At 39.5% G+C, this 26,826-nt stretch overlaps 1 protein-coding gene across 1 annotated transcript in view; it reads right to left on the reverse strand.

Moving 5' to 3' along the window:
• Positions 1 to 26,826, reverse strand: part of TTN (titin) — a 285,745-nt gene that overhangs the window by 248,744 nt on the left and 10,175 nt on the right. Inside the window, exons 7-34 of the mRNA XM_065880462.1 lie at positions 24,740 to 25,055; positions 24,223 to 24,375; positions 23,421 to 23,558; positions 21,791 to 21,922; positions 20,403 to 20,540; positions 19,665 to 19,802; positions 19,042 to 19,179; positions 15,245 to 15,538; positions 15,026 to 15,148; positions 13,544 to 13,825; positions 13,218 to 13,283; positions 12,246 to 12,504; positions 11,969 to 12,029; positions 11,641 to 11,856; positions 10,582 to 10,724; positions 9,132 to 9,337; positions 8,349 to 8,582; positions 7,994 to 8,238; positions 6,907 to 7,163; positions 6,625 to 6,789; positions 6,360 to 6,528; positions 4,559 to 6,252; positions 4,133 to 4,414; positions 3,307 to 3,573; positions 2,937 to 3,209; positions 2,573 to 2,836; positions 2,219 to 2,479; positions 309 to 569 (exon numbers count right to left, since the gene is read on the reverse strand). Of these exons, the coding sequence (XP_065736534.1) occupies positions 309 to 569; positions 2,219 to 2,479; positions 2,573 to 2,836; positions 2,937 to 3,209; positions 3,307 to 3,573; positions 4,133 to 4,414; positions 4,559 to 6,252; positions 6,360 to 6,528; positions 6,625 to 6,789; positions 6,907 to 7,163; positions 7,994 to 8,238; positions 8,349 to 8,582; positions 9,132 to 9,337; positions 10,582 to 10,724; positions 11,641 to 11,856; positions 11,969 to 12,029; positions 12,246 to 12,504; positions 13,218 to 13,283; positions 13,544 to 13,825; positions 15,026 to 15,148; positions 15,245 to 15,538; positions 19,042 to 19,179; positions 19,665 to 19,802; positions 20,403 to 20,540; positions 21,791 to 21,922; positions 23,421 to 23,558; positions 24,223 to 24,375; positions 24,740 to 25,055 (7,175 nt within the window). The remainder of the gene's footprint in view (positions 1 to 308; positions 570 to 2,218; positions 2,480 to 2,572; positions 2,837 to 2,936; positions 3,210 to 3,306; positions 3,574 to 4,132; positions 4,415 to 4,558; positions 6,253 to 6,359; positions 6,529 to 6,624; positions 6,790 to 6,906; positions 7,164 to 7,993; positions 8,239 to 8,348; positions 8,583 to 9,131; positions 9,338 to 10,581; positions 10,725 to 11,640; positions 11,857 to 11,968; positions 12,030 to 12,245; positions 12,505 to 13,217; positions 13,284 to 13,543; positions 13,826 to 15,025; positions 15,149 to 15,244; positions 15,539 to 19,041; positions 19,180 to 19,664; positions 19,803 to 20,402; positions 20,541 to 21,790; positions 21,923 to 23,420; positions 23,559 to 24,222; positions 24,376 to 24,739; positions 25,056 to 26,826) is intronic.

The raw sequence follows: 26,826 nt of genomic DNA on the forward strand, positions 1-26,826 counted from the left end.
AGTTTGCATAGCTGTATATTAATAACTTAATCAATGGATTGGAGAAGAGTGAAAGAAGAATACAGACTGAGAGCATCTAATTTGCTGCTCCACAGAGCTGGAACCTAAGACGTGGCTTCTTCACATTAACTCATAAGCAATTTTGCACCTTGTGGTACACGGCTCAGAAAGAAAGTTCGAGAGTTTATAATGATTTTATGAAATGAGGATTTATGGCATCCAAAATGATTACACCATTTGACTTTTAGAATAACTGTCAAAAATATAATACGATTTTTTAGTGGATAAATCTGTTATTTATCACTGACCTTCAACTTTAAGTTTGGCAGATGTTTTGGAAGTGGCCACCTTGTAGGTGTATTCTCCAATGTCATCTAGTTTGGTGGCAGCAATGATAAGCCTCCTTTTGTGGCCATCAGATTTACTTCTGATGTTTTTACTCAGCGGTAGGTGTTTGTCATCCTTCAACCATTCTCCTTCGGAATCTGGGTTGGCAACTTCACATTCAAACACAGCTTCCTGGGATTCAGCTACAGTCTGATCTGTGAGTGGCTTGGAGATGGCACCCCCTTTGGAACAAGAGAAGTACAAGTGTGAGTCTTTTAAAAATATTTATACAATAGAAAAATCTTTGCACAATTAATATAAAACATCAAATTTTAAAACATGATTCTGAACATCATGAAATGTCTAATAAAATTATTTTTACGCACTTTAAGAAGGTATCACAGAAACCCCTCATTCTAAGTATGTATCACTGATAACCAGGGAAACTACTGGAATCAGAAAGGTTTTGCAAAGGAAAAGCAACTGTTAAGTTATACAGAACTCTGAGAACCTTAATGTGGAGCACACCTCATGGACGGCCCGTAACTCAGTTCCTTCCTCAAAAGCATTCTGCTTAAGTCTTCTACGGATGATTTCCTGAAAATACATCTAATATCTGACTGGAAAAAATTTTGCTGAACAAAATGTATAGTCATCAATGTTTCTAGAAGATTAGGGATTCCTATATACTAAAAATCACTGTTTTGACAAATGTCATCTCTCCTACAAAGTTTTCCCCCATTGGCTCCAGTGCCATCATCGCTGGCAGAAATAATTACTCCTTCATCAAGTTAGTTGCTAATGCATCTGTCCCTCTCTATATTGTGAATTCCTCAAAAAAAATATCATGCCATATTCATTTTTATATCCTGAGTTCCTAGCAGTGCCTGGCCAATGGCAGGTACTTTAAAAATGCTGGGTGAAATCACATAGAGGCTCATAGTTTTTTCTTGTTTCCACACATTTAAAAACATGTAATTTATATTAAACATATCAAAGTGCAGAATCTAAAATTCTGTTTCAGAAGTTTTTTTCATGGTCAAATCTTCGAGGAAATCTTATAATGTAATAAAGTATAAACCATGAAATTTTCATACCAGAGAAGACACTATTCCCATCTGACTTGCTTATATACCACGGATTGCACAATTTAGTCTCCTCAAAACCTAAATTGTTATGTACCAAACAAATTAATGATGATGCCTAGTTTTTTCTTGACAGCTGGCTTAGACTTTTGATTCTTCATTTTTAAGCTGGTGGCTTCTGCTGAGAATGGTCTACTTCATTTCACAAGAGACACACAGACACATATATTGAGGTATATGTTTAAAATATTCAGTGGGTTCATTACAAAGTATGAAGGGAACAAAGAAAACAAAAGTGAATGAAACAAGAGCAATAAAAAAAAAAGAAATACGTCTTTACAGTAGGAGAGTTTAAATAAAACTCAGTCCAAACGTTAACTCATCAATCTATCATGTGCAACGCATTGGACTATACAAAGATGAGAAAGAAGCAATTCCACATTTGGGGAGCATCTACTCAGGTGTGGAAAGAAGAAACGGGGAATAAAACAAGTATATGAGTCAGGGTCATGAAAGAAACACACATAAAGTGATCCTGAGGTTGGAGGATTAAGATCTTCTACAAATGGGAAGATCAAGGAAGGCTTCACAGAGGAGATGGCATTTGAGCTACAACTTCCTGGAAGAACATTTGGAATTTAGGCTGATGGGAATAGTGTCAAGGGTATTATTGGTTTTGAGAACAGCATAAGCAGAGGCAAGGAAGTGGGAAACTGGTGGGAATTTGGGAGGAAATGGCCAATGATTTCTTAAGTTAAAACAACTGCCCTACATAAGAACTTAGGTTAAATGATAAATGTACTAACCTGCCACGATAAGTTTTCCAGATGTCATATTTTCTCCAGCATAAAATATATATTCCCCTTCATCGTCTTTCATCATATTTAGAACCGTCAACTTATATATTTTTCCATGAGCTTCAATTTTATATTTAGAACTGGGATAGATTTCCTTGTCCTTAAAATTCCACAAGACATCAATTCCTGAGTGGGACAGTTCAACTTCCAAGACCACATTTTGGGTCTCTGTACAGGTAAGGTCATGAAGACCTCTGATAATTTTAATTTCTGGGGGGAAAAATAAAATAATCACTTGGTTACTATTATACTGGGAAAATAGAATGCTTAAAATAATACTAAGTGACATGGAACAATTCTTACTTTCTACAGAAAGATCACAGCTGGTTTCAACTCTGCCAACCATCAGCTTGTAAGGACCTTCGTCTGAAGCATAGGTCCGGTTAATCACAAGCCGCTGCTTAGTGCCTTTGACAACGGCATGCACGCGATCATCAGGCTTGATTTGTTCATCATTTAAGTACCACTTAACAGACGTCACATCAGGGACTGAGACCTTACATTCGAGCACAGCCTTGGTGCCCTCAAGCACGTTAATGTCTTTTAGAGGTGTTATCACATCAACACCTGCAAAACCACACACACACACAAAAGAATTGTGAATACAAATTTTGTTGGAAACGTGTGCTCACTTCACAGCATACAAGACTATGTAAGTCGCACTCACTGTAGACAGAGACGCGCCCACTGGTTGACAGTCCAAGGGCAGGAATGGTGAAGGAGTAATGTCCAGCATCCTCCTTAGTCATGTCTTCAATAAGCAGCATGTGTGACTGCTTGTCTATCACAATGTGAACCCTGTCGCCTGGCTGCACTTCTTCGCCATCCTTCATCCAGACACCTTCCACCTTCTCTAAGGAGACTTTAACTTCAAGCTGGACAATGTCACCCTCGCAGACTTTTTGATCACTGAGTCCTTGTAGGATAGCAACGGGGCGGGCTGTGAAATATGGGGAGAAAGAAGAATGTTATGATTATTTATTATCAATAAGCCATAGTGATACTCACTGCAGGCTGACAGGAAGGGGAAGGCTTACGTTTCATCTTTAGTTTACAGGTTGTCTTTTTCCCGTCGACAACAAAGCTGTATTCTCCCTGGTCCTCTTTGGTCACATCCTTGACTGTGAGGTTCTGACGTCCACGGCGAGATGTAATTGTGTACTTGCCATTGGATTTAAGCTCCACATCATTATGATACCATTTGCCTTCTATATTTTCCGGGGTTATAATGCACTCTAACTCTCCTGAAAATGATTCTGAAACTTCTATGTCCTGAAGTTCTTTCACAAACTCAATGACTGCACCTGAGGCATAAGAGAAGGAGAAATTAATTTCCCTGGAGAGTTATGCATCTAGACTTAGGATAGAGAAAATTCCTCGTAGATCTCTTATTCCCCCCACCCCATACTATCAGGAATATTCTTAATATCTAACTGCTGGACTGAGAAATAAATTGTCAATTAAAAGGAGTTACTTAATTTAAAAATTATTTTTAAAGCACAGAATTATATTTCAATAAAAAATTTAAAAGCAAGATATCAGAATGACCTTGCTTTTCAAAATCCAAATTGTCAGCAATTCCCTGGTGGTCCAGTGGTTAGGACTCAGCGCTCTCACTGCCAAGGGTGCGGGTTCGATTCCTCGTCGGGGAACTAAGATCCCACATACCGCACAGTGAGGTCAAAAAAATAAAACATCCAAATTGTCAATATTCTTAATTACCAGTATAAATTCATGAGTCTTGCTATGGAGCTTATATTTAATTCCCAAGTAATTCGCTTTATGAAGTGAAAATTGCACAGCTAATTTTATCACATACTAAGGGTGACTTTAAAACTTAGGAATGAAATCATTATTTACTACCTTCGACAATAAGTTTAGCCGTTGTTTTTACGTTTTCATCTTCGGCAAGTACACAGCTATAGTCTTCAGCATCAGATGTGTCAACTGTCAGGACGGAGAGGAAGTGAACTTTCCTGTCAGAGAGCATCCTGTATTTATCTCCCGTGTGAACCTCCACGCCATCCTTATACCATTTCACTTTGACAAATGGCTCTGAGGTTTCACATTCAAATGTTGCCATGGTGTCTTTTTCCTTAGCAACAACATCTTGTAATTCCTGTGTGAAAGTGATCAATTGCTTGGCTATAAGACAAAGGGAAAAAAAAAAAGCACATTAAATTAAATTCACAATTTGGATAATGGGAAAAGAAAATAAAAAGAAATACACTACTGGATATTCATGGATAAATAGAAACAGATCCATCAAATGAAAGAAATTCAAATTACCCTGGACGAGTAAGAATGCGTGACTTGAGGTTTCCCCAGCTATATTGATGGCTTTTACCATGATGCTGGCAGAGTCCTCAGCCGTCACATCTCTTATGACCAGCTCACAGACATTGTCTTCAGGCCAGTACCAGTAGATTCGGTCAGAGCGCTCAATCTTTACACCGTTTTTGTACCACTCACACTCAGGATCTGGTTTCCCCACCACTCTGACCCGGAAGTGTACATCCGATCCGTGGCCCACTGTTTGGCTTTGGATTCTTTCAAAGATTTTAGGAGCCTCCATACTAGGACTTAGTTCAATTTTATCAGGTTTAAAAGTTGGAATAGTGATTTTGCCTTCTTCGGCAAGGGCTTTCTTCTCCTCTTCAGTTAACTCTTTGGTCCAGTGGAGAAGTTCATCTTTTGTCTTCCTTAGAAGTTCTTCATAGGATTCATCCTTCTTACGAGACTTGAGCTCCACAGCAGTAATGGCTTCATAATAGCCTTCCTCAGTCCTGCGCTTGAACTTACTACGCAGCTCTTCTGACTCTTCAGACACTTTTTCATGGGTAATTCTTTCAGCCCTTTTCAACCTCACAATTTCCTTAGTTTCAGTGGTGTCAGCAGGTCTGTCTACCTTTTGTACTTCGAACTGAAGTTTTCCAGGTTCATGTACGTGAAACTCAGGCTTTGGCTCAGGGGCTCGCCTAAGCACAGACCTAAAATCTTCCCTCTGTTGGATCTCAAGCTTCACTTTATGCTCTATCACACCTTCAGGGTTTTCTGCAGTGACCTTGACTTCACCTGTATCATATGATTTGCAGTCCACGATGTCCAGATAATGAATGCCATCGTAGCGAACTCTGAACCTTTTGCTTTTGCGGATGAGCTGCCCATTGAGGTACCAGTTGACTTTGGGCTGAGGGTAGCCTGTCACTCGGCAACGGAATCTGGCGGTCTCCCCTTCAAGTACTCTTGCTGGCTCTGGGAACAAGACAATGTCCGGCTTTTGCTTCTCTTTTTGATCGGTTGTCACACTTGTAAGGGCACCTTCATGAGCCATCCGCTCTAATTCTTCAATTCTCTGTAAGCCTTTCCTCCCCTCAGGCAATTGAGATTCTTCCACGAGACTCTTCTCATCTTTGACAATAAGGGTAGCAGATGTGTGATCTGTTCCGTATTTGTTAGTAGCTCTGCAAGTAATGATACCACTGTCTCTGGAATATGCAACTCCATAATCAAGGCTGCAATACCCAAATTCATTGACCATACGGAGCCTGTTGGCAGCTTCCAGTGGCTTTCCATCATGGAGCCATTCCACCACCATCGTTGGGTCACCAATTGGTGTTAGCCTGCATTCAAAGTGGGCAGGCCCAAAGCGCTTGAGCCTTAAGGAAGTGAGTTTTTTCTTGAAAAATGGTTTCTGTTGTTTCTCTTTGTCATAGAGGTCACCCTCTTCCCATTGCTCTTGACCATATCGCAAATGGAGGGGCTCCAGTTCTGGGGCTGCAATCTCCTTGGCTCTATATGTCCCTCGTGGGATGATTAATTTTCTCTCTGGCTCAGGCTCTGCAAACTCAACTTCAACATTTACTTTGCATCTTGTAGTGTCTCGGCCAGCCTTATTAATGGCAGTTGCAGTGTACCAGGCAGAGTCTTGGCTGACAGTGGAGTCAATTTTAAGGGCAGCTTCTCCCTTGGCTCCTTCAATTCTATTAAAAGTGGGAAAATTAATCATCAGTACAGAAGTAGTTGTGGCTTCCTTGGTTATTGGATTTGTGTAATGAGCTTAGTTTTATTATTTTTCAAGCAAACTTACCTGATTTTTGGATATTTATGAGGTACAATGATCTCACTGTTTTTCAACCATATGATGTCAGGGTTGGGGTTACCCGTAGCTCTGACTTTCATTTCAAGTCGGGAACCTTCCTTTATGTTGAGATTTTTCAGTTTTTCCACAAACACTGGTTTTACCTGATGTTCCACAGCTGAAAGAGAAAGGTCATGATTCTGAGTAGGGCTGAACTACCTGTTTATAACCCAGGTGATAAGGTAATTTCTTTTTTAATCTTCAGAGCAAATACCTTCCACAGTTAAAATCACTGAAATTGATGATTTTCCTGCCCTGTTTTGGGCAACCACAGTCCATTCTCCAGAATCACTGGGTATTGCAGGGACAATAATTAGTGATTGGGTACCATCTTCTTTAATGACTACTTTATGGGTATAGTCATTGACAATTTGCTGACCTGTAAAAAAATAGAGTAAAAAAGAAAACATGTTAAAATAGTTATTTTTAAATTGTTAGGCAAACATATAAGCTTACTTTTGTGTTTCATGATTTATGAGCAAAAACTTACACTTACCATCATGAAACCAGAAGGTCTCTGGCATAGGTCGACCCACGACCTTTAAGTCAAATCTGGCAGTCTGTCCTTCTAAACATTTGAAAGAAGTAGGTTTCAACACAAAGACTGGCTTATACAGTCTCTCAAGCTGTGACTCATCTGTTTCCTCCAGCCTACGTCCAGGGGACATCCGTGCAGGGGACATCCGTAGAGGGGACATCCGTGCAGGGGACATGCGTATCGGAGATCTGCTCACTGAACGTGGAGAGATGGACCTGAAAAAGAAAGGCAAAGCAGAATATTTTCACGAGGCATAGAGAAAACTCAGCAAGACAAAGCTCTTTCTTAATGTTATTTTAGAACTTACTTTGTGTACACATTAAAAGGTACCTCAAACTTGCTGGGATCCAAAACGGAATACATTATTATTGCCCCCAAAGCTATGCTGTTCATTTAGAATGGTCCTTAATGCTGTCTCTCCCTCACCACTGGGTTTAGTTAGTTACCGAACCTTTTTGGTTCAACTACCAAAATATTTCAATAAATGCTGGTTGCTTAAACAACCACGTGAATACATTTATGGAAAAAGAAAAATATACTTCTTTATCCCAGAAGAGGAAAAACATAGAAATTATATTTGAAAAAATCCCAAACTCCATCTATACACTGCAGCCAGATTGGCTTGGATTGGATTTCAAGTGCTGACACCACCACACAGGCTGGGTGAACTAAGGCAATTTTCACAGGGTCAGGGAAGCTGAGTGTTCCCACTTCCAAAATAGCAATGATGATCCCTCCATGGCAAGGTTGTTGTATAAATTAGGGTAACATATGTAAAATCTGATGTCAAATAAAACTTTACAGCTCTCATTACGTTAGCTACAGCACTGGCAAAATAAATAATATGCTCCACAATGGAAATGCTTTTCTCAGCTCACGCAGGGGCAAGAAAGAAAAACTGGGCAACTGCCGGTATCGCGAATGGCAAATTTCTGTGCTATCTCAGCCTTCAATTTTTTCTGCCACACAGTAGCAATTTGCTACAGAGATATTTGGTGTCTTAAACAGTTTCAATACTAGTCGACGCAAATCATCACGAGTCTACCTGATCCTGCTCACTGGCTCTGGTGTGGGTATGTAAGTCGGAGCACTGAGTGGCGCAGCGGGCTCCACATACAATTTCCCTGAGCAAATTGCATTTCCTTTAATATTGCTGGCAAACGCGGTATAGATGCCTTCATCTTCCGGAAGAACAACAGGTATGCGCAGACTAGCTCTGCCATCTTGTAGAAAGTCCACATGGTATCTCTCTCCATGTCTGATGCGCTTGCCATCTTTGTACCATGCAATCTGCAAATAATATCATGCATATGTCAATATAATTTAGATAAAATGGTTATCCTGTAACCTATTCATGTCTTTATTGTAGCATGGAGGTATGATCGATGTTTATATTTTACCTTGGGTAATGGATACCCAGACATCTTGCAATGAAAAGTAACACCCATCCCTTCAAGAATTCTGTAATTCTTGACTCTTAAATCAAATCCTGCTTCAACGGCTTCAGATTCAGAAATGTCAACTGCCATCTTTTCTTCTCCATCTTCTTCAAGAAGTTCTTCTAATGTAGTCTTTATTATTCTGTATTCAATTTCTTTAATAAGTCTCTCTTCAAAGGAAGAAATGTGGAATTCCTACGCAGTGAGAAAGATGACAGTTTATTAAAAACATATATGCCGACTGATAGAAATTCCTTAAGAGTATTCATTTCAGAGATAAGGTTTGATTAAAATTTTTAACTGGAAGAAAAATCTAGAAGGCTTTTGTTTTTGCTTGTTTGTTTTTCAGTGAGAATTAGATGGGTCATTGTTTGTTTTGGTTTTAAATCTGCATTCGAGTCATCTTTGTCAGTTCATGCTGTGGTGTCTTGGGTCAATGACATTCTAAGAGTATGGGTTATATATGCGATGTTCATCCTACCGATAAAAAAATGTTGGCAGTAATGAACTTGGTTGTGCTAGTATTTGTTTTCCCTGCTTATATGTAATTCCTATTTCTAAAGTCATATGTGCAACATGTTATGAAGATTAAGGAACCTCGTCAGCAGTGAACCTGGACATGTTTATTGTAGTCTAACCCTGACCTATCACTTGAAAATGAAAATATCAAACAAAAAGAGGGGCATTGTGGGAGGAAAGTATAATGTATGAAGTGATTTACTTGGTCATTATTGTTATACTCACCTGGTCTTCCACAAAAGTTCTGACCATTACAGTATCTTTGGCCATTTTCTTCCTAATTAAGGCTTGCTCTTTTTCATACTCTTTTTCATATTCAGAGTATACATAGCCAGGTGCTATTTCTCCAACTTTAGGTTCTTGCACAAATGCAGGCATTTGTGTCTGGTAAAGCATTTCTTGCTGGGACTTCATCAGTGACTCATAATCAGCTAGGAGTTAAGAACATAAGTTAATTTTTAATGTTCTTATGAAAAAGCCTCCATGCTACTGTTCATTCAAGCAAGTCCTACACCACAGAAAGTTGATAACCAGAAGCCAGATCTGCCAAGTTTTACTATCAAAGTGCTCAGTATAGACTAATTAGATTGAATTTCAAACCCAAACTTACGTTAAGAAGTCAAGGCAGCCACTACTATTGTAGAAAGAATTTTATATTAGTCGTCAGTCCTTTGGGATCAACCCTAGAGGTCTTCCTAATTTGCCATGTGGCTTTTGGCAATGCATTTATCTTCCTGGGTCTTGAGTGCTTTGCCAAATGGGGATAATATCCTAACCCTAAGGAGTTTTGTGCATCTCAAATGAGACAGAATGTGGATGGTCCACTATAAGTGTGAACATCTAGGCAAAGATAACGGAGACCCACAGATACATTTTGTTTAACCTACATGTTATTGCACCTTTTTTCCCCCAAATTACTTATAAATATTGAAAATCCTGATTTCTAGCTTTTCTTTAAAACATCAGAAGCTCCATGGCATGGACATACATACGCTACCAAATGTAAATGTAATGTAAATGTAAAGTAGATAGCTAGTGGGAAGCAGGCGCATAGCACAGGGAGATCAGCTCGGTGCTTTATGTCCACCTAGAGGGGTGGGAGGGAGATGCAAGAGGGAGGAATTATGGGGATGTATGTATATGTATAGCTGATTCACTTTGTTATACAGCAGAAACTAACACACCACTGTAAAGCAATTATACTCCAATAAAGATGTTAAAAAAAAAAAATCGTAAGCTCTGGCAACACTGAGCCTGGTACTGCATGCCTGGCAACAATGTACTGGAGTTGGGGAGCTACTGCCCCCTTGAGGCAGGGCGTATACTCTCTCCAGTTTGCCACTGTCTGCCTTGCGATCACTAATATCTGTCTGGATCTGGAGGGCAACTGGATTTAGAATCCCTGCATTTTCAAAGGCATTATATGCTTAGAAATAAATGTACTGAAAAGGAACTATTGTTAGAACCTTCGAAGTTTAGCACTGGTATGGCTTTGGAGGCTGTGTGATCTAAAACATTTCCTGTACAGCTGAGGCCAAGAGATGGGTCAGATGGGGACACAGTCAGTATCAGAACTAGGATATAGCAACAGGCCTTTTGACAATCACATGGCACTGCTACTTCCCTGCATTTCCATTCTTATTGTGCACACGGAACCTCTTAGAATTGCACTCACCTTCTTCAAGCAAGGAGGCAGATGCAGAAGTTTCTCCATGCTTATTACGAATAACAATAGTGTATTCTCCAGCATCATCGGCAAACGTCATCGAAATCACCAGTTTGCACTCACCAGTTTGTTTGTTGTAACTCACTTTGTATCTTTATGGAAATGAACAAACAAAAAATTCAGCCGTAAGTAACCCTTATGTGGATCTGTGGTATAAAATTCAATGATCCTACACATGGGACTAATCTCCACCATAGAATATAAGATTGCTGAAAATTGAGCAAAATGCATGAGCATGAGTAATGCAGGCCAATCAAGTTAAAATGTTCATTTTACATAATAGTAATATATTCTTTAAAATAGATAATAGACTATAAGACTACTAGAATCAACTGTATGGAAATAAGGGGCTTCAGTGTTTATGTTAGCAAATGATGAGGCCATTTAAACACTTAGATATTTCTCTTTGCTCATTATTTTGTTCATTGTTTTATGTGAAGATCAAATGAATAAACAAAACAATAAATTCCTTTAAACATTTCAGTATGAAGCCTTTGGTATTTATTCTCAAGATACGATGGCTCCATTTTTAGATTGTTTAAGTTGCGGGAAATTCAAACCTAATTTTATATTCAATTGCAGCAAATTTATTAGCATAGATTTTCATGTATAACTAGCTTTCTTCTTCATTACATGACCCTTTTTCTTTTATCTTTTAGTGGCTTAATTACTAAGCATTTTTACTGAAAGTTGTTTTCCAATCCCTTCTAGAAGAATATGTTGTGTGTGTAAAAATCCACACCACTTTCTCCATTTCACTAGCACTATAAGTGAATCAAAATAGAATATAAAGAAATGCATCTTCCATCCACTTTTGTCACAGAGCTTTGTTTCTCAATAAGACTTCATATGAAAACATGAAGATACCTCAAAGCGCACTATGAAGGCTCCATAACAAAAGAGCCTACCTTTGAGGGATGGTGGGGTAGGTAAATTCTACTTCTCTCTTGGCTTCATGTACATATCAGACAAATCACAGAGAACTCTATCATTCAGCCATCAAAATACCTGTATCCAGTGGTTAGAGGAACACCGGACTTCTTCCAGTAGACATGGGGCTTTGGGTTGCCGTCAACCTGGCATTCAAATACAATGCTCCCGCCTTCTACCAGTTTCTGTACCACTGGTTTTGTAATAAAGAAAGGAGCGGCAGGTTCTCCAGGCCCTGCTGGCTCCTCTGTGATGCTAGTATCTGTCATTATCACATCCCTCGATTCGACAAAGCTGGAAAGAGAATTCCCTTCATATTAGCTTCTGGACTGCAATTTGCCAATACGAAAGGAATGAAAAAGCAAAACGGTACTACAACAAAACTCATTAGCAAAAAGCGTGTTACCGTTTCTCTTCGGTGGTAATTTTCTCAGCCACAGCTGTTTCCTTTTCGAACTCTTCTGACACTAGAAGAAGACAGAAGTTTCTCTTGTTAAGTCAGATATTTAGTTTGTTTCATTAGTGACCTCTGCTTAGCATCACAGTTAAGTTGACCCCATAATCAACCCCTCAATTCCAAAAGGGCGCTCCATTACGAGGTGTGCAGACACCATATGGTGAAAAGAAGTGTCAGGCGACAGCGATGGCATGTGTGGAAGGTTGGTGGGGGTGTGGCCACTGACCTTGCACAGCTAGATAGCAGGATGTGCTGACAGTCCCAGCCTCGTTCACAGCACTGCAAGTAAATCGCCCACTGTCTTCTGCAAAGGCTTCACGAATCATAAGACGAGCAATTCCACTCTGGAAGGTTATCTGGAAATCAATGGAGCTTTCTATTTGGTAGTCTTCCCTGTACCATGTCACTTTTGGGGATGGGTATCCAGAGATGTGGCACTCGAAGGTGACAGATTCACCTTCAATAACAGTCACGTTCTTTAAGCCCTAAAGAGAGAAGAAAAAGGAAGTATTGATACATGTGCATATTCATGAATCATCTCTATGTGTTGTAACAAATGTGGGGGTGGTTTGACCTTGCACACTCTAATTGTCATGAAATGCTTTCTTAAGATCAAGACTCTAGAAATATTAGTAGAGAAACTCCCTTGGAAATTGGAATATCCCCAGTGTGAAATAAATGTAAGGCATTTCCAGGTTCATAGGGTAGAACAGTATTGATACCATATAATAGGGCAACTCTGTACCCTCTGTTTTTTGCACATATGCAAATCCTGACGAAGCTTGAAGGCTCAGCAGCAGATGCTGCCTCTTCAGCAAAGCTTTCCATGCTACCTTCACTTGGAAGTAACCTAGCTTTCCTCCAGACGCTCCCTCTGTTGAAGTGCTTATCACCTTCTACATTTCACTACGCTTATTTACGTACATCTTCTCTGATAGTAAGACAAAGATTTCAAAGAGGGCCAGATTGGTCTTGCGATAGTGCCGTATGCATAACAGAAACTCATTAAATCTGTTGAATACATGACTGATGGCTGTCACACAGAATCCCCCCTCTCCTTGCCAAATAGTACGTGGTCTTAAAATTAGTACTTGTAAATGCACTCGTGGAATTTTCCAGTTTGAGAAACTGATCTTTGCATATATGAAAATTATTTGATCAGATATGCATATGATCCAACACAATCAACTTTACTCACCGAGACTAAAGTTGGTGGCGTAACAGGGATTTCAACAGGTGCAGGTATTCTTGCTGTTTCTGTTACCTACAATTTTTACAAAGGATGTTACAAAATGCTCAGGAAATTAGGGGAAGGCTCATAAGCTCTTAGCATATGCAAAATTATAAAAATAACTTGAGAAAAATAGCTCCGACCCACACCATGCTCAATAAAATGAAGTGCAAGCACGGTGATGGAGAAAGGCAGGACACCTGGCTGACCACTTCTGTAGCACAGACTGGTCAAGCGCCTGGCTGTCCTCCACAGGAATGGATCAAGAGACAGCGGGCGCTCCGGTGACCAACCTTGGCTTCACGCTCGTGCAGTACTTCGAAGTGTTCTTCACGGGCTGCGCCACCAGTGATGCTCACCCCGACTTCCTTCTTCACCTCAATGTCAGCTTGGCTCTTAAAAGTCTCTGGTGTGTCCACAAAGGGGAACTGGGGTGAAGGGGTGGGCTCTGCTCTCGCTCTAGCCTCAGCGGGCTTCACAGTAGGTGGCTTCACGGATTTGGTGACCTTCTGAGCAGAAGGTGTGGCTGACAACTCTTTTTGTAACGTGGCAATAGCACTACCAGCTATTGATGCCTGAATAGAAACGGAGTCAGAAAATAAAGTCACTTAACTGTCATCCCAGTCATTACTCGGAACTTCTTTGCCACTAGTATTCCTGGGGTGAGTCTGAGTCTCTTTCCTATATGGTCCCTTTTTTATTGTTCTCATTATCACTTTTATAGTTAATGAAATGTCAGCGATAAGCCAGTTATAAAGCTCCTTGTCATTCCTGCCAGTTTCTAAAATGTATCTGAAAACCTTTCTTACAAAGTTATACTTAGGGCTTCTTATTTTATGCTCTTATCATAAAGGGACTGAAGGTCTTCTAAAACTCGGTCATGAATTTTCACTTAACCATCCCAATGAAGCTGTATTTGAAAATACAACGGTGGGAAATTCAAAAATAATAAAAAATTTAAATACTTGGTTAATTCCTAAGAACTACTTTAAAATAGCACATTTAGGCTTCAGCCACAAATCTGTGTGAAAGGTGAAAATGGAGATGCTTAGAAAAATATCTTAAGGGCTTCCTTACTCTTTTTATTCTATTGCTGTCCATGGTTATTTGGTTTCAACAGTAATTTGAGACTATCCCAAATGTAGGTATTAAACATACCTTACAATCCTTTGAAGCATACAAAGTTTAGATTCCATGCCTTGGGTGTGTAAAGTAAGAACATTTGTGACTAACACTGAGGGTTATTAGGCCCTGTCAACTTGCTAAGGATTTTTCATGTACTTACTTGCCCCTGATAACAGAGCTAATAAGGGGCAGGGACCAGGGTACTTATCCAGGGCTGTGTGATTCCACAATCCAGCCCAACTACCACACAGTACCACCTCTCCATTTTGCTACAGTGAGTATACGCACACATGATTTCTCAACGTCTGTCTTTATTATTGGTATCAATTCTCACTTAAGTTACTCCGAAATGTCTCACAGAATGAGGAAAACTGAACCGCGTAACACATCATCTTTTACAAAATGTGAAAAGAAAGAAGCCTGTATGGATTTGTGTCTTCTCAGAGGTGTAAGATAACCAACTGCTAGCCTAGGCTCACCCTGCTGGGCAAGTTTCAGACTTTAGGGGCTTCTGAGTCCACCGTGAAAGCAAACAGACAGCATCAAAAAGAGGCCTACATCGGCTTTCGGCAAAGATACCCTACGTCACACATCAGATACTTTCCTCCTTTGAGCCTAACATCTCTTTGTCGAGCTCATTAACTTCTTACCTCATATCCATGTTCTGGCTTAGGAACAGAAATTTTTGAAACAGTAAAGTGAGGGCTTGCTGTGCGGGGGCGTTTATCCACATGGACTAATCTTTCACTTGTTAGATCTGTCGTTTTCTTGATCTGCGTGGAAATGGAACTCAGTGATACCCGTGTTCACCAGGTGACCACAGCAGTTAAGCTTGCTCTCCTGGGAGCAGTCAGTGGGTCCAGACTCACCTGTGATGATATGTGCATTCCCATTTGATCCGTCGTTGTGATACGAGTCTCAGAAGGAGCGTGGATCACTCCAGGCTTGACTGCTTTAGGGACAATGTGGGGTTCTGAGGCTGGACGTGGCGGATGCTCAGTTACCTTTGCGGCAGACACGTGTTCCTTGTGCTCATACTCCAAAGTGGTCTTCTGAGCATACATTTCTTCAACATGCCCGGGTTCTCTGGGCTCTCGAACTCGGGCCTGGTCTACTGCAGCAACCACTGTTGCTACAGCTTCCGCCTTTTCCCCAACGCCCACCTGCAGACAAGGTTTCCAGAATTAATACTCAGTAATGTAAGTCATGTCTAAAGGCACAACGGGCTGACGGCACCTACGTTACAAAGCTATGTTAATGTCTCCAGAAATATGACTTAGAAATGCATTTACGAATTTCACTGATTACTATAATGCATGGACATCTAGTTAGATACACTCTGAATCCTTGCTTAAATAGATTAGACATTAAATCACATAAACACAACATAGGACAACACAATGTGTATGTAAAACAGAAAGGAAGTTTTGAGTTTGTCTAGTACTTTGTCCATGGCAGACGGTCAATTAGCACTTGTGAAATCAGGACTTCGGCGCTGGTTATCTTCATTGATTATTTTTATTGCTGATCATTTAGTCCGGCGTCGGTACAATGATGGCGATGATAAAAATGCACTCAATACTGTCACACTCCCATCCAGAAAAATCAGTTGCTACAGAATTGTACAGTCACATGCAAATCTAAGATAACATGAAAACTTGTGAACACACAGGGAACATATTAATTTACTTATGATTCCCTAGGTACAAAAATTTTTTAATCTATTAGAAAGTATCTTTCTTAAAACACACGAATGAAGATACTGTGATGAAAATGAAAGTGTTATATTTGGATTCAAGAGAACAACCTTTCACAGCAAAGTTCAATTTACTATTGTAAGTTAAAGTGAAGAAGGAAAAAGAAATGTTGTTTTCTCATTTCCATGAATCTGATTATCATAAATGGGAACACATTTTGCAAAGGAGTTTCTCTTTTAAAGAAAGCAAGTCAGTTGATACAGCTCATACGTTATTATTCTCTGCAGTACTTGGAAACAGCATATCGCAAAAATCACATCACCGTGTCCATCAGTGCTCTTTAAAAGAATGCTGGAATATTTTATTAATGTTCAGTTTTCTTTTCTGCTGCTGTGAATAGAATCTAGATTGCATCTGAAGTGTTTTTCAAGTGTGCTGCCTCTATATCTGTTAAAATTATTCTCTGAACCATTTAAGATATAAATGAGGTGTTTCTGAGACGAAATTGGGCCTTTAGTGATTATAGGCTTCATCCAGTTCTCCGTCTAGGAAGCCACAAACAATCTAATCTGCCTTGAAGAATTGCAGATACCATTTCCACTTTAGATTGCATCTTAGAAGAATGCAAAATATATGTGAGGATTAGGTGGGTTAAGTTCATTCTTCTGGTTGTTTCTTTTTTTAAACCATATAGGCCATTAGTTGACTTTAATTTTATAGATGTTTTAAAATGTTAACATCTTCAACTATATACACACACACACATATAAATTACTTTGCTTATAGAATGATTACATTTACATTATATCTCATTTGAATCTTTCAACCTGTCTATGAAATAGTTTTGAGTTTTCATTTTACTTATTTTAATAATGAGAAAACTTAAGCTCAAAGAAATTGTCCTTTGCTAACTGACATATATGAATGTTATTCTTAATTTAAAACTTATGCAAAAAAGAATCTTAACTATAGTAAGACATTTTAAGTTGGGGAAGCATCTATATGTTTTTCCTTAGTTAACATGTCAACTCTATATACATATGCTGGTGGACCCATATACTCATTGATGGACAGCCACAAATGAGTAATCTATGCTGATAGCTGCTCTTATTTCTTGGTGGACTGACTCTAATATCCCTCATATTTTTGGAACCTAGATAATCAGGAAGAAGAATTGGACTAGAATTGGAGACCCTAACTCATACCAGTTTAAAGCTGAGAATTAATTTAGAAGACACAAAGAAAAGTGTTACTTAATCTGACTTTCCACAACTAGAAGTGCTGACTGTGGCACTGGAAGGACTGGACTGAATCTAATGGTCTCTAATGTTATTTAATCTGACTTTCCACAACTAGAAGTGCTGACTGTGGCACTGGAAGGACTGGACTGAATCTAATGGTCTCTAATGTTATTTAATCTGACTTTCCACAACTAGAAGTGCTGACTGTGGCACTGGAAGGACTGGACTGAATCTAATGGTCTCTAATGTTATTTAATCTGACTTTCCACAACTAGAAGTGCTGACTGTGGCACTGGAAGGACTGGACTGAATCTAATGGTCTCTAATGTTATTTAATCTGACTTTCCACAACTAGAAGTGCTGACTGTGGCACTGGAAGGACTGGACTGAATCTAATGGTCTCTAATGTTCTGTTGATCAGTTAAGCAATTAAATGGAGCAGCAGGAGCACAGAGACTCATTGTGGATGAAAAGTCAGGAGAGCTGATGATGAAATGGGATGAAACAAGGCTTGTCACATCCACAGCATCAGTTTTCACCTCCTCATGAAAAAGATGTGTTTGTTCTTGCTTAATGGCAAATCCTTCTCTAGTTCTTGGCAGTGTTCGCAGATTTTGCAGTGGTAACTATTTCTTTGAGTCTAGACATTTCCTGAGCTTCCACTCTTAGCTAATTTTTTAAAGCTAATTTTTAATGACAAAAATAAGACAGTCAAATTTATGCGATTCAGAACAAAAATGTAAATATAATCACTCATGAAGTATGTTACATATTGGAATTTCTGTCGTCAATGAGACTTCTAGAAGGCTGATATGCCATTCAATATTAGACTTACGTAAATGTTAAAAAAGCGGATCTTAAATCGTGTCTTAGAAAAAAAAACCCCAAAGATGTAGAGATAGAAAACAGCATTGAGGGAAATACAGACAGGACTCAGTTATGACGCTCAAGAAATTGAAAAACTAGTTGCTAATTCCCAATTACTATATTCGCAATAAAGAATAAAATTAGGTAAATAGTTCACCCGGGGTATAGAGTCCTGGGAAGAAGGTAAATTCATGGAAATTTCATAGCCACAAATAGATGCTACAAATGACATTTTTATGGTTGATGTGTATTTACTCTGGTTGGATAATTTCTTCTCTAGATTTTAACATTGCATCTTGTTCAGCTTTAGTGGGAGCTACTACAGCAGGCACCATAATGTTCTCAGCTTCTTTTCTCATCTGATATTTACAGGGAGAAAAAAAGGTAGAGTTTCACATGATGAAAATTATGGTTTTTTTCCTGAAATAAGTCCATACTCTACACTGTAATATACTGGATTTATTTATTTATACTTAATACTGTACTTCAAAATGTACATCTTTTTGACAGTAAGGGTCATTATTTACTTGAACACTTTGTTTTAAATGTCCATGGAGTATCTTAAAATTAGCCTGCATGCAATCTCAATCATCAACTTCTGGAGAATCTCCAGCTGTTAATAATAAAAAAATGGAAAAGAATAGTGAAGACATAAGTGAGGAAAGGAATATGTAGTAATATTAACAATAATAGATAATTCAGTTTTTTAGTTTCCAATTGTACATCTAAAAATAAATCGGGTTAATAGTGTCTCATAAGAAATTCTGAGATTTGGAATGCATTATAATAGGGGATTTCACATGAGATTTAGTGTTAATGTATTATAATAGGGGATTTCACACTTGGAATAGCAATAGTCACCTTTCCATGAGTAACTTGGATTTGTTCTTGTCTAGCAGCCATTTCTTCTCTAGTTCTCAGTATTGTTTCTTGTTCTTTGGCTTTAGCAGTTGCAACTGCTATTGTAGACAAGGCAGTTTTCTCAGCTTCCTTTCTCATCTGATTATTATAGTAAAATCCAGGTTTAAATTGTACAGGGCTTCAGATGCATATGGTATGACACTTCCCCCCACCCCCACCACCTTAGTGGGGATGCAAGACAAGGTTATTCAGGGTTAACTACACAAAAGAAGTTAACTTGCACTGGGCAGTGTTTGTACACACTCACTGGGAACCACAAACCTTAGAAACGTTAACTACAAAAAAAATCTCCAGATGATTCCTTATATTGCTTTTTAGAAGTCAGGCTAAAAATGCCAATCTTCGTGCAAAGGATAATGGTGAATTACAAATGTTACAGATGAATGAAAATCAAATGTGCAGATAAAAGTAATGGTAAGAAGTCATACATTCACCATGTGGATTTTAGTTGGGGATTCAAAAAGGAAAATACAGATCAATAATTCATATCACACTGTAGTTAATGGTTTACTGGAAATTAGTTTAAAGATGAAACTTTTCCCATCTCGAATATCTGTATTCACCTTTTCCTGAGTTATTTGAACTTGCTCTTTTTTGGTAGTGATGCCTTCTCTAGTTCTTGTTACTAAATCTTGTTCTTTGACTTTGGGCATGGCAACTATGACTTTAGGTACCACTGTTTTCCTAGTTTCTTTCATTATCTGGTCATACAATAAAAAAAAAGATGAGAAAATGGTCATTAAATTTCATATAGCCTCTAATAAAAGAAATTAAGTCAAAGCTGAGACAGGAAGAATATTTCTTCCTATGCAAGGACATTTTATCATCTGAGTTGCTTTGATCATCCATACTGTTTCATTGGTAACAATATCAAAATAAGTTCAGTCTAAAAGAAAAAAATGTGTTGAGCAATAAAAGGATGCATTTCTCTTTCTCACCTTATTCTTCTCATAATTTTTTATGACTCTATGACAATAGAGTCATAAAAAAATACCTAATTTTGCATTTTATCAATTGACTTTGACACTGGAGTATTCAACAGAAACATGTTAAATATTAAGGTGAATTATAATATCATACTAGTAAGAATCCAAAGGGAAGTCCAAAAAGTTAGGAATGAAAAGTGGCAGTGAAAGCTAGATAGACAGCAAAAGGTTCCTGAGAGATTCTGAAGTTTTCTGTGTGAGTCATAAGAAGAGAAGGAGGTGAAAAGATGATGATTAAGACCCAGGATGAAAATGTAGGTGGCTTGCAAATGGAATGAAACAAGAGTGAATTTCACACCAGCAGGAAGTTTTCACCTTTTCATGAGTTACATGCATTTGATCTTGTTGTGTGACACTTTCTTCTTGAGCTCCCAGAATTGTTTCTAAGACTGTGGGCTTGGCAGTGGCAACTACCACCACGGATGCAGCAGCTGTCTCAGCTTTCTGTATTGTCTGATTTTCAGAGTAAAATGAAGGTTTGAGTTTCAAAAGGCACAGGAGAAATGGCAAGATATCCTTTCGACATTTGAGAGAATACAGAATGTTCGGTGTTATCACAGTTTCATTTTGAGGGCCTACGCTTGTGTTTAAAACCCAGGAGTGGGCTTCTTTTCTGCCCACCTGCCCCTGAGTAAATTGTCCTAGAAACTGAAAAGGTCTCATCTTTAATGTTGACACATTAGGGAACTTAATGAGCACCCGCTAGCAAATGGCTAGACAACTACAGTTAGACTGAACTCGCCAGTCACCAGCATTGCAATGGCAACAGGGACTTCTATGCCCTTCATTATGCCAACTTGTGTTCCTTTCAAAGTCTCTCACTCACTGTAAGGAGAGGGAATTTCATCCAAAGACCTCTGGCCAGCCTTTTAAGTATACAGTGTTCTAAGCTGGATCTTTTTTAAAAAGTAGCTCTGGGATCAACAAAGAGCTTGAGATTAAGAGAGGCTGGCCAAGTTGGAACAACCTCAATGTCACTGAAATCTACTTGAACATGAAAGAATTCAAAAGTTGCCTCTTGCTAGACCCAGTAAGTCTTGATTTCATACATGGGAGAGAAGTAGATTTTGGTGATATTGGGGTTTTTCCAACTTGGCTCTATAGCACAAAAGCAGCAAACACTTCTGGGTCACTGTTCATCAACCAGGAATTAGGGCACTTTCTTGAAGAAGTACTGGTCTTCTCTGATGTCTAGCAATTCCTCACTTTCCCTTGATATTTAGTTGGAGTGTTCATGGCTGGTGTGTGTGTGTGTGTGTGTGTGTGTGTGTGTGTGTGTGTGTGTGTGTGTGTAGGGGCATATGCATGCATGTGTCTTCCAACTATGTCAAGTTTGTGTGTTACAATTTAAGTGGCCAAGGGCTCAGGCTATGCATGAAAAAGCTGATTGTACCAGTGGATAACTGGGCTGGAGTGATATCTATCTTCCACTTAATTATGCTCTAGAAATGTCACTGATGTGCCCCAAACTATTCTAGTAGATAGACAATTTCCTTGAAACTGATCAGTTGAGTGGAAAATTGTGTAATGAGAGCAGAATTTCCATCATGAAAGAGTTTAAGTACTAGATATAGAGAAACAACAGAAAGATAATATACACAAAAGACTCCTCCACTTAGAGGTTTTGGTTAGAGGGTACATGTAGCTGGCTGGACTGTGATATTTGTCAACAAATTACAAGGTATTTACAAAATTGGACTTACCGTTTCTTGTGTTATTTGTTTTTGTTCTTGTTTTGTAGTAATTTCTCCGGTTATTCTAGTTTCTCGTTCTTTGGCTTTAGCTGCGGAAATTACTACTTTTGGTACAAATGCCTTTTCAGTTTCTTTTCTTATCTGAAATCAATGATAAAAACAAAACCTTATTGTCTCCCGATCTCTAATGGAAGTGACATAATGTTTACTAAATATAAAAATATAGGAAGTAAAAGAAGAAAAGTCCTTTTTCTAGAGATATCACTAAATAAATGATCTCATTTTCATTAATATGACCATACTCATGCTCTTTATTTGCCTAAACCATAAGTTATGTTGCTTAGAGAAAGAAAATTGGATTCAACACTGCTTTGAATTGGAGAGTGTAGTCTTCTTTAAAAGGACTTCCAATGCAGTGGTTGAGGGTCCGCCTGCCGATGCAGGGGACATGGGTTCGTGCCCTGGTCCAGGAAGATCCCACATGCCGCGGAGCGGCTGGGCCCGTGAGCCATGGCCACTGAGCCTGCGCGTCCGGAGCCTGTGCTCCGCAACGGGAGAGGGCACAACAGTGAGAGGCCCGTGTACCGCAAAAGAAAAAGGACTTCCAATTTTTATAAATGGATATATGGCAATATTATTTTGTGTCACTTTGTCATCTAAAGGAAATCTTAGAGCACAGGATATTAGAATGGAAGACCTTAGAAGTAATACTGTCTGACCCTTTAATTTTATATATAAAAAATCAAGTATAGATGATTCATAATCCACATTTATACAATAATTTTGCTTCGAAAAATTTCCTAACTATTGTGATGGTTTGGAATATCAAGACTTACTTTTCTAAAATTGAGACATTAAAGGGAGAAAAGTTTTGTGCACATCCCAGGCAAAATGTTTTCCAAATCCTTAACTCCCTGAAGATACTGTGCTTGGATCTGGACACCTAAGGTATATGTGGGGGAAAAGGGGGTGCTGGGGGGGCCAGTTTTCTCCATTTGCCTCTTTACCATTCTCAGGCGTCGTCACTGAAATTCAGGATCTCAGGGTTAAAAGAGGCTTGAGAGGTATCTCCCCAAACCCGCCCAACTGACAATCGGCTTGGGTGGCCAAGAGCCCTATCAGTTGGTCTCATCTAATTCGCTCCTGAATGCCTCCAAGCATGGGGCTGTCTTTTTCCCTTTTTCTGGTTATTTCACCTGAGAAGGCCATGCTGTCCATCTCATTTTAAATCCATGTTCAAACGTTCTCTTAAGGAGTCAGGAGGCAGTTGCTAAGCTATTTTCAAAGCACTGTGTGTTCAGTGTTCTTTTCCACCCTTCCCAGTTCCCACCTCAGCATCTACTTCTCCGTGCCTCGTAGTCACATATTTAGCCAGTGCGTCCCCAGGCCAGTGTAGATGAGACCCCTGTTTCTACTTCTGCTATGTGTTCCTAGAGGTCCCTTTTGTCTACTCAAGGGAAGCGTCTGGTGACTCTAAGGGACTTTGGTATCCAGCACCCAGGGATACAGAGATACAGGGGATGTTATTAGTGTGAAACAACCGTGTTGCTCAAGAAACAACGCCCTTCGTGGTAAACATTATTATCTGTGTTGACGCTGGTAATCACAATAATAATTTCATATCAAAAACCATTTTCACCTGTTCATGAGTTACGTGCACCTGCTCTTGTTCTGTGGTAATTACTTCTCTGGTTCTTGCTTTCAATTCTTGTTCTTTTGCTTTATCGGCGGCCACTACCACCTTAGTTACAGCAGTCTTCTCTGCCTCCTTTTTTATCTGATTTTCATAGGGGAAAGGAAAGAAATACTGTAATGCACCTCATATAAAAAGTCACAATAATAAATCAGGATAAAGACATAAATGTCACACAGGAGATGACGAGGAGGAAAGCTAGAGTGATTTTAAACTATAACAGAAAATCTATTCAAATATGAGATGGGAAATTATCTTGGATTTATAACACCTTTCAGCTATGAATCAAGCGTCACGTTTGTTTTGAGGAAAGTAAAAGCAAAGGTCTTTGGGGGAAGCTTAGAGAAAGGTAATGGCAGACCTGAAATAATGGTTTTCCTGCCTGGCTCTTGGAGAGACTGAGCTCTGGATGGACCGGTCTGGAACTACAGCTCTGAATGCACGTGTACCGTCTTGTTCAGCTGACTTTCTCGGCCACCTTTGCCTGTCTTAACTCAGGAGTGCCCTGATACTTGGGATACCTTGTCTGACCTCCTATCTTGACCTTCTGAGAGTTAACTCTTACCTGCCTAGCTGTCTGACTTAGACCAGGTACTTAGAATGTTTGTAACTTGAACACCTTTGGTCACAGACCACCTCCTGCTCCGAAAGACCTAAAAGTCCGGGCCATGGTGGGCTCAGTGTTGTCCTCAAAGTGATGTGAGCATTGATTGCATGCACAGCTCAGTGTGCATGGCCCCAGGCCTACCTGTTCTTGAGCAGGTTGGATGCGCACAGCAGTCGTGGTTGTCCTCTGAGCAGTCTGCTCTACAGCACTGATAACTGGTTCTCTCACTCTGGCCATATCAACAGCAGCAACAACGGTTGCAACAGCTGCACTTTTGTCAGTTTCTTGTTTCACCTGGATTGGCAGTGACCAAGCACATTACTTTGTGAAATGACACGCACGGTAGAAAATACAAAAGAACAGTGGAAACCAAGCCACCTAGAGTACAGTAGACACATGTATAAGCATTTATCATTGCCAAGAGAGATATGGTAGGTACTGTGAAAACCTACACGTATGAAAAGCTCACAGATTTAGAGCCTTTGTTCCAATTAAAAAACGCTTTTACAGAGCATAAGCCGAATTGGGTTTTCAGTTTCGGTTATACTCTTATGTTCGTATGCATTTTCCCTGCAATCTACACAGACTGCATTTCATGGCAGGGTTCTGTTGGGAGAAACCAGATGTGAAAGGAAGAGAAAGGAAGCTCTGACAGTACCTCTGCAGCCCCAGCAGCACCAGCCCCTGCCGCAAAGGTAGCACTGGCGGCAGCCCCTGTCGCTCCGCTGATGGTCACTTGCTCCTGGATCCCGTATCTCCCTTCCCATCTCTCCTCTGTCCTGATCTGAGTAGCACTTGTCACCATGGTTTCTCTCATCTCAGACTCAGATGAAGCCATGTAGCCCTCTTGCTTCCAAGGGGGAGGCACTTCAGGGCCTGGAGGCATGGTGGGCATCTGAGCCTTCCGGACGAGTAACGGAGACCTAACGGATCTGATGGGGGACGTGGAGATCCTCCCCGCTGGAGACACGGACCTGAAAATCAAATGACAGAGGTCAAAGAATGCCAAGACAAGGAACTACTCCCTTGGTCATCAGATATGAATAAAGGAAGAAAAATCTGGAAATGTTTAATTTAAGGAAGAGTTTTAAAATCATGGCTTGGGACTTCCCTGGTGGTGCAGTGGTTAAGAATCCACCAGCTAATGCGGGGGACACGGGTTGGATCCCTGGTCCAAGAAGATCCCACATGCCGCGGAGCAACTAAGCCCGTGCGCCACAACTACTGAGCCTGCACTCTAGAGCCTGTGAGCCACACTGCTGAGCCCACGCGCTGCAACTGCTGAAGGCTGCACACCTAGAGCCCGTGCTCCACAACAAGAGAAGCCACCGCAACTAGAGAAAGCCCGTGCGCCGCAATGAAGACCCAATGCAGCCAAAAATAAATAAATAAAATTTAAAAAATAAAAATAAAATCCGTGGCTCAATAACTTATACAGAGGCAAGTAATGTACTTGAAAGTAATTTGTTTTAAATCTCAGTGAGCCTTATTTTCATCTGCGGTAATTCTGTAAGAGAATCAGATTTAATTCTAAACTAAAGAATTCTGTGCCCTGCCCCCCTTTTCGTGTTTAGAAAAGTCAAGACAGCAGAAGGCGTGTCCTTAAAATACAGTCAAAGAAAGGACACGGCAAATATGGTAACCATCTCTAAATTTCTCTGTACTCCCAATTCTGGGGAGCGGGTGGGGGCGAGGGGACGTCAAATAGGTGTTGAAGGAAGAAAGGTTTCTGTAATCAAAATGCTTGTGCAGCTCAAGGCTAAACAAGGTAAACCTTTTTTTTATTTTCCTGCAGGATTTCCCACAGCCTTCATCATGCCCATATGCCCTGTGAATTGCAAGGCTTTCTCATTACTCTTTTTGCAGAACTTTTTTGGGTGTAGGCTGTGCAATGCACTTTGCAAACTGCTGTTCTGGTCAAAGTATGGTGAACTGCTGTTTTAAATTTATTCTGTCTTTGTTTACCCTCGCCCTCATTGTATTGTACTCTGGACTTCTTTTAAATATCCTTATAGTGGATAATTTGAAACCTAAGGATTCTATAGTTCTTGATTAAATTGATAAAGTGGTTTCTTCCAAAACAGTTTTCATCGTTTTTTATGTGTGTCCAAACTGAAATAGCATCAGTTCAAGAATCTGGGTACTGAATCAAGGCATTTACAGACAAAAATGACAGCTCCTAATCTATAGTAATAATTCCAGGCATTATTTTAAGATGAAATTTTTCATAATTTAATTCTTGATCCAAAGGATTTATTATACTTTTCCCTCTAGGTGGCAGTATTGCCTTATCATTGCATTTAACTACTACATGCAGGAAAACGTTTATAAATGTATTCTGTCACTACATAGGGTATTTAACTTACACTGATCATAAATGAAACAATTATTCTAATTAAGGCTCAAGGTACAGTTGATATCTGCTCTAAATTACAGAGTAAATTACTAGTACATTACAATATTAACCAGTTTCATGAAGAAATGTTCAATCATTTTCTTGAAGAAGGGTTTTTAGGTGAAAATCAATTTACATTTTATAAATGGAGTTGTGATCAACTAAAGGTAGATCTAGGGGAACAAGTATCTACTCTGAAAGTGATTGCCTTAGAACCATAACAAAGACCAGTTTAGAATAACGTAGGGTTTACACCAACTGAAGAAAAGCAAAGTGACATGTATTTCCAAGTTTCAACCCGTGTCTTGTTCTTGCTGTACCTAGTAAAGTGGGTCTAATTCAAATAGAGT

Source organism: Phocoena phocoena, chromosome 7, assembly GCF_963924675.1.
Source record: "Phocoena phocoena chromosome 7, mPhoPho1.1, whole genome shotgun sequence".
In the NCBI taxonomy this organism is placed as follows: domain Eukaryota; kingdom Metazoa; phylum Chordata; class Mammalia; order Artiodactyla; family Phocoenidae; genus Phocoena; species Phocoena phocoena.